At 56.6% G+C, this 17499-nt stretch overlaps 2 protein-coding genes across 2 annotated transcripts; both read right to left on the bottom strand.

Moving 5' to 3' along the window:
• Window positions 1-274: 274 nt before the first annotated feature.
• Window positions 275-2281, bottom strand: DNAJC5G (DnaJ heat shock protein family (Hsp40) member C5 gamma). Its single transcript, XM_034060824.1, has 4 exons — window positions 2075-2281; window positions 1736-1949; window positions 1485-1638; window positions 275-943 (listed from the first exon to the last, which is right to left on the bottom strand). The coding sequence occupies exons 1-4, from the start codon at window positions 2185-2187 to the stop codon at window positions 867-869; spliced, it is 558 nt and encodes a 185-aa protein (XP_033916715.1). The 5' UTR covers window positions 2188-2281; the 3' UTR covers window positions 275-866.
• A 574-nt stretch (window positions 2282-2855) lies between these two features.
• LOC101878654 (uridine-cytidine kinase-like 1) lies at window positions 2856-16560 on the bottom strand. The gene is made up of 14 exons (XM_034061071.1): window positions 16305-16560; window positions 15941-16047; window positions 15649-15819; window positions 14791-14862; window positions 14303-14492; window positions 14134-14195; window positions 13654-13670; window positions 12759-12857; window positions 4716-4809; window positions 4569-4631; window positions 4235-4357; window positions 4048-4155; window positions 3819-3975; window positions 2856-3674 (listed from the first exon to the last, which is right to left on the bottom strand). The coding sequence occupies exons 1-14, from the start codon at window positions 16558-16560 to the stop codon at window positions 3601-3603; spliced, it is 1593 nt and encodes a 530-aa protein (XP_033916962.1). The 3' UTR covers window positions 2856-3600.
• Window positions 16561-17499: the final 939 nt, after the last annotated feature.

Here is a 17499-nt window from a genome sequence, read left to right as displayed (position 1 = left end):
GGGAAGCACAGCTCCTACAGAGCCAGCACTAGCTGGGGAACACAGCTGCCCCAGGAAGGTGACAGAAAACAGTGATGTCACCCCTGTGAGAAAGCACCCCCTCAAGCTGCTCTTGGGACATGTGCCCACTTCCCCCACTGCTCAGCCCATCACTCCTGTGAGACCCACAGCCATAACCCCCTCCAATTAATACGGGGCCAGGCAGAGGCATATTCTGCTGCAGAACGTTCAGGCAGCCCCTGATGAAACAGAGACCACTCGGAAACACACCCCCCTCCTGTCATCCTTTAATGGTGCATAAAACCTATACAAACCCAAGGAAAGTGCCTGAACGGGGCCCAGCCCTGCAGGGAGCCTGCCAGCAGCAGTGAACATGGGGTGCAGCCAGTGCCCCGGGGCTGTGGCAGGGCAAAGGAGGCACAGAAGGCAGCACCCTAACCCCATGAGCAGCGTTTGGCACCCAGCACCCAGCAGGAGGATCCCTGTGAGGGCAGGTAGGGGGCTCAGCCTAGCCCCAGAGGTTACAGTGCTAATGGTCTCAGATGTGCCCGGCTGTGGAGCCTGGCCTGAAGTCTCCACTCGCAGCTTCTTGGGCCAGAAGCAGGCGAGACACTGGGGATAGAGTGCAGCACAGTGGGCTCCAGGCCACCTCCACCACCAGTGCTGGGAGACAGCAGCACCGCCCTGGAGCTTGAGCAGGGGCAGAAGAGCCTCTGCATTGATGCTGGCCAAATTAACCTGAGATTCTAACCGCCCTAAGGCTGGAGAGCCACGCTGGGTGGCATGACCGAGGTCCTGGAAAGTGACAGTCCCAAAGGAGGATCTCTTCCTAGAGTCCTGGGGAGCCAGCGGAACCAAGGCCAGCCTCAGGAATTGGTGCTGACAGCCGGCAAGGGCTCCACACTGGCAGGTGGGGGCTGCATCACAACAGGTATCTGTGAAGCTGGAAAAGAAGAGCAGCCCAGTCAGCAACTCAGCCCCATCCCATGGTGGTGCTGAGCACCACCATGTCCCAGCACCCCTGTGAAGGCTCCCATAGACCAAGACTCCCAGACCTCCAGCCCCACTGTGGCAGTACTCCCACCCAACAGAAAACTGCACAAGTAGCAGTCCTTGCCAGACACTGTGACCAGTGCCCAGGGAAGGAAGCCAGCATGAAGCATGGCTGCTCCTTATGGTCCATGCCTCAGGTCCAAGTGTCTTTCAGTCACAGACAGTGCAGGGGCTTAATAGGTTCCTGGCCCAGGGGCAACTGAGGGAGGATAAGGCACCCCATAGCCTGTGCAGAGGTTCCCTCTATCACCGTCACCAGCCTGGGTGCAGACAAAAAACACCAAGGGCTGGCTGTTAAGCAAGAGCTGCAGCTACATCTGAGCCTCAAGAGCAATGTCCCCAAATGAGATGAAGTGGGGAAAGCTCCCCCGGAGCCCTGTAAAAGACAAAGCCAGGTGGGGTTTGCAACAGACACAAACAGCCCAACTCACCCCTGTCGTCTGCATGCATCTGCGCCTCCAGGTCCTTGGGGTCAACATACTTGTAGGACTCATCCTCCTTGGGCGGGCTGCACGTCCCGCAGCAGAAGAAGCAGCAGCAGCAGCAGCAGCAGCAGGTGAGAGCACCACAGCACAGAGCCAGAGCCTGCAGGGGAAGGGATGGCAGCCCCGTGAGACCACCAGAGCCGCACCAGCAGCCAGGCCCCATCAGGGTAGCCCAGGACACGCTGGGCTCAGCTCACCTGGAACCACCACTTGGACATGAGGAAGTAGTGCTTGACAGCATCGTCCCCGAACTGCTCGGCCACGTAGAGCCCCAGGGATCCGTACTGGTCGTAGAGGCGGCGCTTGTCCTCGTCGCTCAGTGTGGCGTGCGCGCTGTTGATCTCCTTGAAGCGCTCGGCCGCCGCCGGGTCATCGGGGTTTTTGTCTGGGTGGTACTTGAGCGCCAGCCTCCTGCGAGGGGGGAGTTAAGGTTGGAACGGGCCCGGGAGCCCGACACCCCCTGTCCCATGACAGGGACGGGCCCCCCTCCTCTCGGTCCTCGCACCGCTAACCCCGGCCACTCCCCCCGCCAATACCGGTAGGCCTTCTTGATGTCCTCGGAGGAGCTGCCCTTCTGCAGGCCCAGGACGCGGTACAGGCTCTCCCCGACCCGGGACAGCTTCCGCTGCGGCCGCCCGGGCTCTGCCATGGCGCTGGCTCCGCGCGGCGGGGCCGGAGGGACAGAGGGCACCGAGGAGACGGAGGCACCAACCGGCCCGGCCCTGCTCAGCCCCCGCCGCTTCCGCCCACGGCCGCCTCGCTCTGCGCAGGCGCTGCCCGGGTGCCGGACCCGCCCCCGGCCTCCCCGCGGGCACTGGGCGGCCGCAGCGCGACCCGGTACTGGTGAGACCCGTTATCACACACACACCGTACAGACCGTACCGTCACACAGCGTGACAGCCCATCCAACACCTACCCCAAACACATCCCCTGGGCATGGTGACAGGCCCCAGCATCCACACACCCCACCACGACAACCTACAGCCCCCCCCACGGTGACACCCCCATCACACCCCCACCTCTTCATACACAGTAAGTCCTCTATCAAACACATTCCCTTCACACAACCCCGGTCACAGGCATTCCCACTGCAGACACCCCCACAATACCCCTCTCATGCAGCCCTACACAATGACATCCCAATCGCACACACCCCCCATCGTACACCCCACACGCAGAGACAGCATCCCCATCACACCTACACGCAGCGACACCTTTGGCATACAGCCCCACGCATGGTGACACGACACATGTGGTAGCAACCCCTGCCCATCCAGTCCCCATGTGCCGGCACAGGCAGGAGGCGGCGGCCTGGGATGAGTGGGATGCGCTGCTCCTTTATTGGGGTACAAAATGAAGGCAGCCGGGGCAGCGGGGGGGAGACATGGGGTGCAGCAGAGCCAGCAAAGTGGGGGCAGGGGCCAGGCCCCACAGCCCCAGGCCCTGCTCTCTTCCCACTGCCTCAGAGGGCAAGGGGAGGCCACTGCCATCATCTTGAAGAAGAACCTGAGCAACAAGGGTGGCAGCAGCAGCTGGGGAGATCACGGCCCCACAGCCAAGCAGGCCCCCCTGGGATGTCAGGCACCCCCAAGGGTGGAGTGTCAGAGTGGTGGGGACAAGGTGGTTCCTTGGTTCCCAATCCCTGATGTTTTTCAAGTAGCTGGCCTGCCCACAGGAGCCCAGGTGGGGCAGCTGCTCAAATAAATACAAATAAATACAGATTCCAGCACGGGAGCTTGCCCAGTGCCCAGGGAAGAGGGTGACCGGCCCCTCAGGCACAAGCTGCAGGGAGACCACCCCTCCCTCCCACCAGCATGGCCGGCCTGGGGCACACAGGCAGTGGCCGGAGGTGAGGAACACCCCGACACCATCCCTCCTTCCTCAGAGGGCTGTTTCGGACCCCCCAAGGGGCTACTCCTGCAGGTGGAAGGGGGGCAGGCAGCAAGGGCTCAGCCTGCAGGCAAGAGAGCCAGGGGCTGCGGGTGAGGAGCACAGGCTGGCAGCTCAGAGCCCCTCCTGGGGGCTGTAGCCAGCCTGGCTGGTGGCCCCATGGCCAGCCAGCTCAGCAGTCCATGCCATCACTCTCACACCAGGCAGAGGGTCCATCGGTGCCAAAGTATCGGTCCCCAAAGTTACCTGAAGGATGAGGGGACAGAATGAGGAGGTGGCAGCACCAGCCCCATTGCAGTCCCCTCCCAGGGCTCCCTCAGTGCACTCTCAGACTCAACCAGGCACCTGGGGCGAGTGCCCACAGCCCAGCCCACCCTCTTCTGTCCTCACCAATGCCAGGGATGATGTGGAACTCCTCATTGATCCTCTTGTCCACAGCAGTGGTGATGATGTGGACACGGGGAAAGGCATATGCCACAGAGTGCACCCCCATCTCTGCCATCAGCAGTGACAGCAGGAAGATCCTGTCCTCCTGCACGTCATGATCCTGCAGCACACGGAGCCATGAGACCCAGCCAGTGTCAGTCCCACCCTGTGCTCTGATGTCCCCTCCACTCACCAGCAGGACACGCACTGCCATCATGGCCGCGGCCCCCGTGGACACGGTACTGTCCATGAGGATGACATAGTCCTCGCTGATCTCCTTGGGAAGGCGCAGGTAGTGGAGCTGTGAAAGGAAGGAGAAGTGGTCACCTACCCACCACATGGTGCCAAGGGGTTTGTGCTGGGGCATTGGTGTTGCTCACCTCGGGCTCCCCCGTGTCGTGGTTGGTCTGGATGAGGATCTTGCCCAGGCGGATGTCCTTGCACACAGCAGTAAGGGCTTGCTCCATGGTCTCCCCTGCTCGCAGGATGGACACGCCAGTGATCTGGGGAAGGGATGAGAACAGGTTTGCCTGGCACTGTGCAGGGGAAGCAGCTGCTCTGGTGAGCTCCTGCGCCTCCGGTGCTGCAGAAGAGGGAAGCAGCTCATCTGCACACAGGCAGATCCTGAAGCCACCAGGTTTTCCCAGTCCATGCTAACCCCAGATCGGGCAGGCATGTGCTCATGGGGAGAAAGAGACTGGGACAATGTCTCACCCTCTGTCTGTGGAACCGCTTCCCTTCATACGTGGTCCCCTGAGGCGTCTCCACAGTGACTGACTACAGAAAGAAGGGAGTGTGGAGAAAGCTGAGCCCTGCATGGCCTGTCAGCTCAGGAGGGGGTGATGTGGCCCAGGAGCTCACCTTCAGTGGCAGGAAGGAGAGGGCATGTTCAATCAACAGCCGCATCAGGCGCTTGGAGTAGAAGATAAATTCGTCCCTGGTTGTGTCCTTGTTCCTGTTGAAGGAAGATGCATGCGTGAGATGGGAGCAGAGCCTCTGCTCCATCACATGGCAAACAGGGCTCTAGAGAAAGAACGGCACAGGGAGCAGCCAGTGGGAACCTGGAAGCTCTCAGGAAGGAGATACAGTAATTACCAATGTTTCTGGGCTTGCTGAAGACCCATGGTGCTGTCTAGAAAGGACTATATGGTCAAGAATAGTGTTCAGTTCCCCTGGAAGGGGGATATAAAGCATGCAGCTAATCACGCAGATCGGATTAAGTGAAAGGATGCCACAAGATGCTGCTCAATCCTCTCTGGGACATGGCAGACAGTTCAGAGCTGACTGCATGGTAGGCTAGCAAGACTAGCAAAGGGAATGAAACCACCAGCAAAAAGGAGGGATAAGTGTGCATTAACATCAGCAGCCTGGTGTAGATGTGGGCCCTGACCTGAGCAGAGATGAGGCAGGTGTCCAAGAGGCAAGTACAGAGCCACAGCATTACTTGCTCTGAGCATGATCTCTAATCGCTGCTGAATCTGTGCTGGAGGATTTGCAGGGCTGGACATTTAGGTCATAACTGCTGACTGTGTGGAAAGAGCCAGGAGAAAAACGGGGGACAACAGCAGCACAATGTCAGGCAGCGCCTTCAGGTCCTGGGGCAACAGAGACTCAGGAACAAGAAGCAAGGGTTTTGCATGGGCCCTGCAAGGGGAGCACAAGGCAGGACAAAAGCACCCCCAGGACAGACCACGGCACAGCAGCACAGCCAGCTCTGGGAACACCTCTGCACAGAAGCAGCACAGCCAAGAGCAGCTGGGTTAGCTGATACCAGTGATGGGAAAACACCTGATGTGTTCTCAACTCCATTTCTGTGCCAAGTTAAACTACTGCCAGGAACCAGGCAGATTCTGAAATACCTGGCATTATCTCATCAGAACCCTTAAGTGCTGAGGACAGCAAGAAATGCAATAGATAAAAAGCAGTAAAATCACAATGGGGCTGTAATGAAGAGGAAACCTCTCCTTCTCCTTCAGAAGGAGTAAAGGAATTGTACATGTCCACACAATAATCCCAGTGCTGGGCAGAGGGGGATGAGGCTGGCTTTTCCTGTGGGCAGTATTTTGACCATCAGCACATGTATGTGCTGTAGCTGAACTCATTCACCACATAGAAGAAAACACTGCACAAAACCTTGCATTTCCAGCAACACACAGATCTCAAAGTACAGTAACACAAGTGTGTACAGAGCTCCACTTAATGACAGGCAAGACTGTCCCTGTCCTGTGTTACTCAGGGTATTTCCAGATAAATGGAACAGCTCCTCCACCAGCACTGTCAGGGTCAAGTGCCTGAAGGCAAAGTACCAAGAGGTCAGTCAGCAGGAAAGGAGCAGAATCTGGGATCTGCTTGTTGTTTGAAATGTGACCATAAAGACCCCACCAACATTCATCTAAACCTCTCCCAGTCTGTGGCTGCTTTGGCAAAAGAGCCAGTAGCAGACTGTAACGTAAGGATCATTTTACTGGAGAACTCTGAGAACAAGCTTCCGGCTCCCTGGCTGAACAAGCAGCCAGGGCAGACTGACACTGAAGGACTGTCTTTAAGAAGACACAGCTGAAATCTGTTTTCTGTGACCTGTGCCTAAAGCAGTGCAGCCTGCATATATCCCCAGTACGTTCTGAAGGATGTAAGGAACAAAGGAACCCTTCAGACATTTGCCAGTTTCCAGATGGAAGAGGTGGATCTGGCAACAGTCCAGAAGCAGCAGAAGGATATTGAGTATTTTTACTCTGTATTTTAAGACATCATCTGCCACTTCTCACATCTCTCCACAATGACAGACAGCCCAGCCAACAGTGCTCCGAAGGATAAACAGTCATAACTACCCCGAGATACTCCTGCAGCTACCTGGGTAACTCACTCCCAGTGACCCGAAAATCCAGTGTGGACATTCCCAGCGAGCCTGGGGACAGCGAGGCACTCCTAGGTAAGTTGTAAAATCAGTTCTGGTTTCAAAGAAACAGGCACCAGGCCTACAGCTCCTCAGCGTGGGCTGTCAGCATGTATGCTCCCCATGCGTGGGCTTCACCCACGGCAGCTCTGGAAGCACCACCAAGCTCCAGGAACAGAGCCTGCAGCAGCTCTGCTTCCCCAGGCAGTCACCCCTGACAAGCCCCACACCAGCTATGGGGCTGCTCTGCCATGGAGAGGGCCAGCTGGATGCCTCAACCAGCCCCTGACCTGCATGGGACAAGCCCATTGGTGCTCCTGCAGAGGCAGGATCCTCCACAGCCTCCGAAAGACATCCTGATGACCATAGAATCATAGAACTAACTAGACTGGAAAAGCTCTTTACTGTCAAGTCCAACCATTACCCCAGGACTGCCAAGTCCACCACTAAACCATGTCACTAAGGGTCTCACATACACGCTTTTTGAGCACTTCCAGGGATGGTGACTCTACCACAGCCCTGGGCAGCCTCTTCCAGTGCTTGACTGTCTTTTCAGTGAAGAAATTTTTCCTAATACCCAGTCTAAACATCCCCTGGCGCAACCTGAGGCCATTTCCTCTTGTCCTATCACTTGTTACTTAGGAGACCAGTCACCTCCTCTCTCCATCCTCCTTTCAGGTAGTAGAGAGCAATAATGGAGGATGTATCCGTTAGGGATACAGCCTTGGCCCTGTGCCGCAAAGGCCCCAGTGTGCATCCCTTTATGTGCAGGGGCAAAGACAGCCAAGGAACTTCTCTGGAACCAGGGACAAGCAACTGCTGATTATGCAATGGGAAGGGGTGCTGCAAGGGAGGGCAGCCCTAACATTCCCTGGCAGCAGTGGAGGACCCTCCCTCCAGCAGTCAGAGAACGGGATTGCTCCAGCACTGCCTCTGTGCCAAGAATGCTCCCAAAGGGACACCAGACCTGTTTACACAACAGCCTCACAGCACCTTCCTGCCATCACCCAGGCAAAGCCCAAGAGCATGCACTGCTGCAGGCACTGCCTAACCCCTCAATGGAGGTCCAGCCAAATCACAACTCTGAGCTGGGAATCCCCACCTGAGCACAGCAGCCAGCCACTCCCTAGGATCCCAGTCTTCTCTGCAGGGGTTGGCAGGAAAGCATTGGGTGGCCTGACAGGGACCAGCAAGCATCTGGCTTGGAGCCTGAACACAGTGTCAGCTTAGCTCACGAACAGGAGTGTCTGTAGCTGAAGGCCAACTGTAACATTCAGGCCCCCAGGAAACCTGAGCATAGACAGGTTTCGCATCTGAACCACCTTCTGTGGTGTCTGAAAGTTCCTGGCGTGCAGGAATGACCTCACTCTGCCCCTCACTGAAGCACCAACAGCATCACATTTCTCAAGGGCAGCTCCAGCACAGGACAACATGTCCTGTGGAGCACAAAGTCCAAAGGCTCAGGCCAGAGCAAACTTGCTGAGAGAGGTGGGTGACCCATGCCACCCACAGGATGTGCTGCAAGGGATGTCCTGGGCATGCGTTCCATGAACATGTGGGTACCAAGATGCAAGTGGTGGAAAGGAAATTCCACTCTCCTGAGGCAAAGAATGTGCGAGATGCTTGAGACATGTTTGGGTGCAGAAAGGACTGTTCAGATGCAACAGAGTCCGGATGGGTGGCACAAAAAGCTCCAATTGACTCTGGTGATCCAGACTGGATCTGAAGCATCTTGACAGCATTATTACACTGTCCAGTCTATTCTATACGTACATCGGTGATAAAAGGAAGACAAGGGAAAATGTGGGCCCTCTCCAGAATGGAGACCTGGTTACCCAGGACATGGAGAAGGTCAAGGTATTCAACAAGGTTTTTTGCCTCAGTCTTCATCAGCAAGAGCTCCAGCCACACCACTCAAGTCACAGAAGGCAAAGGCAGGGACTGGGAGAATGAACTGCCTGCTGTAGGAGAGGATCAGGTCTGAAGTCACCCAGGGAGCACAAGTCCATGGGACTGGATGAGAAACATCCACGAGACCTGAGATAACTGACAGATGAAATTGCCAAGCCATTATTCATCATATTTGAGAAGCTGTGGCAGTCCATTGAAGTTCCCACCGACTAGAACGGGGGAAATCCAACCCCCTTTTTAAAAAGGGAAAAGAGGAAGACCCAAGGAAATAGTCAGTCTCACCTTAGTGCCTGACAAGATCATGGAGCAGATCCTCCTGGAAACTGTGCTAATGCACATGGACAATAAGGGGGGGATGTGAGACACCCAACATGGCTTCACTAAGGGCAAATTGTGCCTGATGAACGTGGTGGCCTTCTACGATGGGGATACAGTGTTGGTGGACAAGGGAAGAGCAGCTTTCACCATCTTCCTGGAATTGTACAAGACATTTGACACTGTCCCACACAACATCCTTGTCTCAGAACTGCAGAGGCATAAATTTGATGGATGGACCATTTGGTGGATAAGGAATTGGCTGGATGGTTGCACCCAAAGAGTTGGGGTCAATAGCTCAATGTTCAAGTAGAGACCAATGATGAGTGGTGCTCTTTGGTGTCAGTACTGGGACCAGTGCTGTTTAATATCTTTGTCAATGACACGAACAGTGGGATCAAGCGCATTCTCAGCAAGTTTGTTGATGACACCAAGCTGTGTGGTGCAGTCAGCATGCTGGAGTGAAGGGATGCCATAGAGAGGTGCCTGGAGAGGTGAGACAGTGGGAATCTCATGAAGGTCAACAAGGCCAAAGGCAAGGTCCTGCACCTGGGTGAGGACAATCCCAAGCACAAACACAGGCTGGAGAATACTGGATTGAGAGCAGTCCTGAGGAGAAGGACTTGTGGGTGCTGGCTGATGAGAAGCTCAACATGACCAAGCAGTATGCACTTGAGCCCAGAAACCAACTGTGTCCTGGGCTGCATCACCAGCAGTGTGATCAGCAGGTTGAAGGAGGGTATTCTCACCCTTTACTCCACTCTGGTGAGAACTGCCTGCAGTCCTGCATCCAGCTCTGGGGGTAACAAAACAAGAAGGACGTGGAGCTGTTGGAGCAAGTCCAGAGGAAGCCATGGAGACAGTTCCAAGGGCTGGAGCAGTTCTGTTCTGGAGACAGGCTGAGAGAGCTGGGCTTGTTCAGCCTCGAGAAGGCTCACGGGAGACCTTAGAGCAGCTTCCAGTGCCTAAAGGGGCTGACAAGAAAGCTGGAGAGGGGCTTTTGACAAGGGCCTGTCGGGACAGGACAAGGGGGAATGGCCTTAACTTGACAGAGGGGAGATTGAGATGAGATCTTAGGCAGAAGTTGTTCCCTGTGAGGCTGCTGAGGCCCTGGCACAGGGTGCCCAGAGAAGCTGTGGCTGCCCCATCCCTGGAAGTGTTCAAATGTTGGAGCAACCTGGTCTAGTGGAAGGTGTCCCTGCCCATGGCAGGTGTTGGAACTGGATGAGCTTTAAGATCTCTTCCAGCCAAACTGCTCTGTGATTCTGTGATACTCAGACTGATCATGAATAAAATAATTCAGCTGTTCTAGTGCAGGACTACGTTTTGGTTTCTGTCTCTCCATGATAAGAGAATTGCTCTGGAAACCACTTCTCCCTGAGATGCCAAGCCTGAATTTGCCTTGACTATACTCAGTGAGATGCTCATCTGCTGCCACGACATAATCTTCCAGGAGGGCTCTCACAGACAGAAGGCTGAATCACAGAAGAGCCTCCAGTGTTGAACAACAGGGAAACCCTGTTGGCTGGCAGCAGCGTGGCAAGCCAAGATCAACAGGCTGCATCCAAGGGAACTGTACTGGGGAAGACAGGATGGAAGAAGGGATGCTGGAGGGAAAATCCTGGTTCACAGTTCCCTGGTGCATCCACAGATGCCAGGTTTGGTGTGCCAAGGCACTCCAAAAGGCAGTGCTGGTGGGAATACTAGCACCCAACAGCGGGTCCCAGTGTGGAATGGGGCTGATGGCACCATGGCAGCTGGAATGAAGACAAGATCAGATCTGCCAAGGGACAGTAACTTCACGCACAGAGATGCGGGAAGCTTGCCAAAAGGTGTGCATTTGATCCCCTGACAGTCTGAGCCTCTCCACTGAGCACAGAACCTCATCAGGCAGGAAGCAGTGCCTTGGGAGCAGAGGGAAGCCCAGAGGGTCACATGTGAAAATCATTAACAGCTCCACACCACACAGAAGTCACATAGACCCAAGTGAGCACTGCCAAGCATCACCTACAAGCAGCAGGAATACAAGCTACCTTGCTGTCACCAAATACAGCAGTGAGTTCCTCAGATTAGAGATCTTGGTAACAGCACTTCCTCAGCTTCCCCTGCTTTCCTGGGCTGCAGCAGGATTTGAGGGGGTGGCTGACAGGCCAAGTCAACGCCCCTCATAAGCGTGGTTATTTTTCATTTACCATCTGGAAGAGGCAAAGTCTGCCTCCCGCAGCCCTGCCATGCACACCGGCCAGCTCCCCGAACTCAGCTCCACTGCAGTAACTTGAGATCAGCAGTGCTGCTGGACTCTGACTGCAGCTCACACGGGTTTGGTCCCCTCCCTCCCAGGGCAGCTGAACAAACTCCTAAGTCCAAGCAGATTAAGGTTATTAGACACTTGTGGCATAAAGGCAGAGGCACAACATGCCGCTCTCAGCAAGGCACAAGCACATAGACTTCAAGGAGGAGGAGGGGAACAGCAGCTACAGATGAAAGAGGATCCAATGCCTGCCCATGGTGCTGTCCCTTTCAGACACAGACTGGTTCAACCTGGCCTGTGGCACTGCTCACACTCCTCTGAGAGAGCACACAGCAGTGTCACACTATCAGCTCTCCCAGGCAAACAGAAGGAGCCATAGGTAAAAGGTCCCTGCCAGTGCCTCTGAGCAGGAAGGCTAGAGATGGGCAGGCTGCTGCACAAAGGCAGGTTCTTCTCACCCCCCATAACCCCAGGAAAGGGAAAAGTACTCCTTTGCAAGCAAACAACATTCAGCCTCTGGAGGTGCTGTTCCCCAAGATCTCCCTTCCACCTTCATCTACCATTGAGCACAGCCAGCAGATGAGCTAGAGAAATCATCTCAGGCCATCAGGAAGCTGATGCCACAGCAGTGCAAGGAGACACTGAAGGGACACAGTCATCACTGCTCCAAAGTTCCCTTAGTGACCTGAACTCAGCTACTACAAATGCACAGCCTAGTGGGGAGACACACGGGCTTCAGACACTGGCACAGGTCTCTGCCTAGTGAGCACAAGGTGCCACATCACCAGGCTTTTACTGCTGTGAATGGCCCTTGGAGCCTGCACTGCCAACAGGGAGGAGTCACAGGAGGAGCCTGCAGAAAGAACAGCTTGTTTCCTACCAGGAGCGGCACCACCTGCATGTAGTCACACATCTGAGTTCTCTAAACCAACACAAGGGTGCTGGTAACAAGCCACAGTGTGAGCAGGCACAGCAGAACCCTGCTGAGCTCAGCATCCCCTTCCTCGTTTACAGCCCAAGGACAGAAACATACAGAGGTAGCAAGTTTCTAAACCACAGAAATTAGGAATGTCTTTAGTGGTGCCACAGGATTCAGCTCCTGACCCTACACTAGTGCTCCTGTCACCTAGAAAAAAAAGGAGTATTAGTGAGGAATGAAAAGATCAAGTCATGGAAGCCTGGGTCTTCTCTAAGCTGGTTTAAACCAAAGTGCCTCAGGAGAGTGGCAGTGAGGGCACCTCACCCCATGTCACCAGCTACTATGCCTGTGCTCCAGCTAGCAAAGAGTTAACCAGTGTCCTCTCATCACAAGAAAGACCTGCTCAAAAGCCACTCCAGAGCAGACGTGCTGAGGGTTTGTTGCCAAAAAACCACCTGTAGGGTGGAGTTGGCTCTGTTCAGTCCTGATCCAAGAAATCCCCTATGGCTGAAGCCCTTAAGGCAGATGAGGGAAGACTGACACCAGGTTTTGTAGTGTGATCCTACAGAACAGCCCTTCTGCATGAAGGGAACTCCAAAGGAGGCAGTGACCTACCTGATGATGGTGTGCATGCCTCGCACTTGTGGTGTGCTCTCCAGGACGCTCAGTGTCTTCGGCAGGGGCTGCCCTTGGTGGGCAGAGGCCAGAGCTGCCCTGAAAACAAGGCAGCAGTGATCAGAGCTGCACAGCACAGGCACACAGAGCCCCTGTGCTGGACACACCACAAAGTGGGACATGGCCCCTGGTCAAAGGAAGGCTCCTCCCAGAGAACCTGCAGCACAGGCTGGACACCAGAAAGCACTTTGGTCTTCCCACCTTGATCCCTAGGAAAGCCCAAAGTCTGGTACCAGGTATGAGATTCCAAAGTAACACCAACCCATAAAAGTGGAGCAAAACTCCCCTTGACCACAAATCCAGCTGCCAGCAGCCCCTGTACACATAAGCCTCTATATCAGCACCCAGGGAGCAGGAGGAGCATCTCTGCATACAAAGACCTTGCTAGGTACCCTGGGACTGGGCTGCCCACACTGCAGGGAGCTTTAGGGACAAGGACTGTCCCTTTGAGGCTATGGTAAGTCCCACAGAACAAATACTGTTCAGGGCCCTTCTCCCACAGAAAGGAGCAGCCTGGGACAATCCAAAAAGTAGGACAGGAGCTGTGCTCCAGAAAGGGATGAAAACAAGGCAGTGCACTGGTCACATAGTCAAGCATAGCTGCTGTGGGATGGTTCACGCAGGAGCCTGCAGCCACAGTGTGATGACCCCCAAGAAGGTGAATGCAGGGCAGCTGCCTAGGCAGCTGAGGAAGAGCAGTTATGCTCAGGCACCTCAGAAAGCTTTGGCCAGCAGGGACAAGAAGAGGCAGGACTTGGGGAAGAGTGGGTGCTGGTGGCTCTCCACCCCCAGCCCAGGAACCAGCCCCTCTGCAGATGGCAGGGTCTCCACCTACCTGACAGTAATCTCACGCTGGGTGGTGGAGCAGTCATCCAGTGTGGCAAGAGGGGAAGGAAAGGAAACACAGTCACTGCACCAGGTACAACCACCCACAGCAGCCCCCAGCTCCTGCTGCTTCTCCTGGGGTTAAACCCAGAGGAGGAAAACCAGAATCGGGAGGCAAGGGCAGACTGATGTGGCACAGCCAGGACGAGCAGAGTGGGGAGACAGAGATCAAAAGAGCTCTCCAGGACAACAGCACGTGAACAAGGCCAGGCCAGACTGCAAGTGCCAGGCATCACTGTACCCAGACCTTTCCCAGTTTCCCCAGCCCACGTCACAGCTCTGTCTGCCCCAAGACCTTTTGTAGAGAGATGACACCAACACCCTCTGCGTGCTCCAGAAGCACAGGGCTATTGAGTACCCACATCCTCCCCTCTGTGCAGAATCCTCCTCTTCACCTGCACTAGCAGTAATCAAAGAGCCCAGAGCTCACCTTCTCCAGCTGGCTGTGCACATGCTGCACAATGAGGTCCAGGGCCACAAAGTTTTCCCCACCTGAGAGCAGAGCAGAGAAGCTGAGTCAGGGGCACACTGACCCAACCCTATCCTAGGACACCCGCTGCTGGAGCTGGGGTCAGGTCTGGCAAATACAGCAGTCTCACCCCTGGGCACCACAATATCGGCAACCTGCACAGTAGGCTCGATGTACTGCTCAAAGGATGGCTTCACAAACTTGTTGTATTGCTTGATGACACCCGCGACATCGCGACCACGTTCCATGATGTCACGCTGCAGCCGCCGCACCAGCCGGATGTCAGAGTCCGTGTCCACAAACACTTTCATGTCCAGAAGCTGGAAAACTGGGAAGAGTGAGCACCTCCTATGCATCCCCCCACCAGACCTGCTTCATTCCCCTCATCCACAGCTCAGCCAGGTCTGACCCCCACAGCGAGGGCACCTAGTGTTGCATCCCCTGAAGCCTCAGATGTGGACGCACTCTGCCAGCAGACAGGGGGTGACTCCCCCTCAGCTGCACCAGCAGCACCAAGGGCCAGGCCAGCACCCATCCCACTGCAGCACACCACCCCATGTCCCCTGCCACACCACACACTGCAATGGGCCACCAGCCGCACCAGGCAGCAAGCGATACCTTCAGCAGCTCCTTGTTCGCAAAAGCCAGAATCCCTTCAAAGACGATGACGTTGGCCCCATACACTGTTTTCTGTGGGCAGATAAGAGCTGTGCTCGTCCTGCCCACCTCACACCCACTGCAGCAAGGACAGCACTCGGCACAGATGGCACAGTCACGGAATGGGTTGGGTGCGAAGGATCCTTGAAGCTCATCCAGTTCTAATCCCCTGCCATGAGCAGGGGACACCTTCCACTAGACCAGATTGCTCCAAGCCCCATCCAACCTGGCCTTGAACTCTGCCAGGGATGGGGCAGCCACAGCTTCTTGGAGCATCCTGGGCCAGTATCTCACCACCCTCACAGGGAAGAACTTGTTTTCTTCCTCGTATCTCATCTAAGTCTACTCCCTATCAGTTTAAAGCCCTCAGCCCCTGACCCATCCCAGGCTCTTGCCACCCATGGGCAGCACTCCCTGTAACTGCTGTATCACCCAACATTTAAGGGCCCTTAGTCTAATCCCCACACTTAATATCCCAGCCCTGCACCAGCACAGAGCCTTGTTCTAGTGCCCAAAACCTCTGCCTTTCTCCCAGCTCCTTCCCTCTCTGCACACCATGCTCCCCACTGCAGCCTCTCCCTGCACTCTGCACTGGCCCCCATTTCCATCTCCATGTCTCCCTGCCCCCTGCTTGCCTCCACACCTCAGACACCCCAGATCAATACACACATCCCCGATGGCTGAAGCCCCTTCCTCCCTTTGCCCTCCCAGGTCCCACAGCCCCCACACTCGCTACCCCTGCCCACAGACATCCCTGCTTCCCAGGGCTCACCCAGCCTGCCCTCCCAGTGCCCACCCCAGCTCCCCCATGGCACCCACCCACTCCCGGCGGCGGCTGTGCGTGGTGAAGTCATACACCGGCACCTTCACGCTCTTGCCCTTCTTCAGCTTGCGGAGGACACTGACAAGCAGCTCAAAGTCAAAGGCATCAGGGTGGTCGAAATTGTAGTCGCTGCGGGCTGCCAGCGCCTGCTGCCCCTCGTCCAGCACCTGCAGGCACCATCACCGCTCAGTGCCATGCCAGAGGTCCCAGACGCCATCACTGCCACGCCAGACCCATGGATCCGCTGGCACTGCCACCGCTCTGTGCTGCTCTCATCCCAGCCCTCACCTTGTAGAAGGAGTCCATGGAGAGCAACACGACCCAGGGCACGTCCAGCGCCTCGATGATCCGTGTTGCCACTGTTGTCTTGCCCGAAGCACTGCCACCGCATAGGCCTGGGGGTGAGAAGGGGATCACCACCAAGACCTCAGCTCCAGCAGTGCCCGGCTTCGGCTCCAGCCCGGCCCCATCACTTCCTCAGCCGCGGCTCAGGGTCTGGCTCCATCACCTACCTCGCCCCAGCACCAGCTCCAGACCCACCCTCGGCTCCATCACTTCCCCAGCCCCACCTCCAGCCCTGCTCCATCCCTGCCCCAGCCCGGCTCCGGGCCTCAAGTTCCCTCCCTTTCCCCAGCCCCATTTCGCCGCTGACCGATGACGAAGGCCTCGTCCACGGGCGCGCCGGTCTCGCTGTACCAGGGCGGCCGCCCGGCGGTGTAGATGGTCCGCTTGCTGGTGCGCAGCAGCGGCGGCTCGGGCTGGCACTGGCTGCCGGTTCTCCGCCGCGGGGAGGGCGCCAGCGGCAGCCGGCTCAGCAGCGAGCCCAGCGGGGCCGGGCCCGGGCCGCGCTCTGGCCCCGCCGCGCCCCACGCGCTCCCCCGCCGCTCCTCCGCGCCCGCCGCCGCCATCTCCGCGCGCCGCCCGGGCCGCCGGGTTCAGGATGGGCCGCGGGGGCTGCCGGGACGGACCGCGGCCGCACGCGGCTCCCGGCGGCCCCCGCGGCCCCGCCACGCCCCCACCACACGTGGGCACCCGCGGGAACCGGGACGGCGGGCACCGGTGATAGCCGGGTCTGCTCCTGCCTGGCCCCGTCAGAGCCCCGCAGCCGCCGCCCGGGAGCACGGACAGAGCCTGCAGGGACCGAGAACCCTCCAGGCACCCTGGGCAGCCCGTGCCCGAGTCACTCGCGCATGTCCAGGGGCCCCTTCCCTGTGCCCACTGCATGCCCATGGCTTCTGGTCCAGGGACTGGGAACCGCTGGAAAAGCTCCCACAGCCTTATCCCCTCCCTGCAGGGGGTTACAGACATGGCTTCCATCCTCCGGAGCTTGTCCTGCTCCAGGCTGAGCCATCCCAGCTCCCTCAGTCTTTACCCATAGCAGAGATGCTCCAGTCCCTCCAGCTACTTGGTGGCCTCTCATAGACTTGAGATTTCCACTCTGAGCATGTCCCTCTTGCACTGGGAGCCCAGCACTGGGCCAGGGTGACCAGTGCTGACCTGGGAATGATACAGAGGTAATCAATATACAGGGGAATAATACAGAGAAATGGGTTAAAGGAATTCCTTTGCTTAAACAAAAGTATTGTCTGTCCTAAGTACCTGCCATTGCCATCTTGCCAAGGCATTGATTACTGCTGGAGGGGGAGAAGCAGATGCTAGTTCTGCTGACAAGGGACAAAAGCAGATGATTGGTTCTACTGATAAGCCGGGGAGAGGCAGACTGGGCCCCTCTTTGGCCCGACCAAACCCTAAGGCCATGTCTGAAGGTTAAAAGGTGTAAAGGTTAAGAAGAGGAAGACCCATTTACTCCATCTTGAAGACCCCTACCCACAAGAGGAAGACTCATT

Source organism: Melopsittacus undulatus, chromosome 3 (genome assembly GCF_012275295.1).
Source record: "Melopsittacus undulatus isolate bMelUnd1 chromosome 3, bMelUnd1.mat.Z, whole genome shotgun sequence".
NCBI lineage: Eukaryota > Metazoa > Chordata > Aves > Psittaciformes > Psittaculidae > Melopsittacus > Melopsittacus undulatus.
Note: the sequence above shows the minus strand (reverse complement) of the source record. Positions and strands in the feature narration are given on the sequence as shown.

Bases quoted from the DNA above. Each gene is read 5' to 3' on its own strand.
- DNAJC5G (XM_034060824.1), bottom strand. From the start codon at position 2,187: ATGGCAGAGCCCGGGCGGCCGCAGCGGAAGCTGTCCCGGGTCGGGGAG. The intron at 1,639-1,735 runs GTGAGCTGAGCC...CTTCCCCTGCAG, and splicing joins TGTCCAAGTGGTGGTTCCAG to GCTCTGGCTCTGTGCTGTGG. The intron at 944-1,484 runs GTGAGTTGGGCT...CTTCTTTTCCAG, and splicing joins GATGCATGCAGACGACAGGG to CTTCACAGATACCTGTTGTG.
- LOC101878654 (XM_034061071.1), bottom strand. From the start codon at position 16,560: ATGGCGGCGGCGGGCGCGGAGGAGCGGCGGGGGAGCGCGTGGGGCGCG. The intron at 4,632-4,715 runs GTGAGCTCCTGG...TTCTTTCTGTAG, and splicing joins TCTCCTTCCTGCCACTGAAG to TCAGTCACTGTGGAGACGCC. The intron at 4,358-4,568 runs GTGAGACATTGT...TCCCTTCCCCAG, and splicing joins AGCGGTTCCACAGACAGAGG to ATCACTGGCGTGTCCATCCT.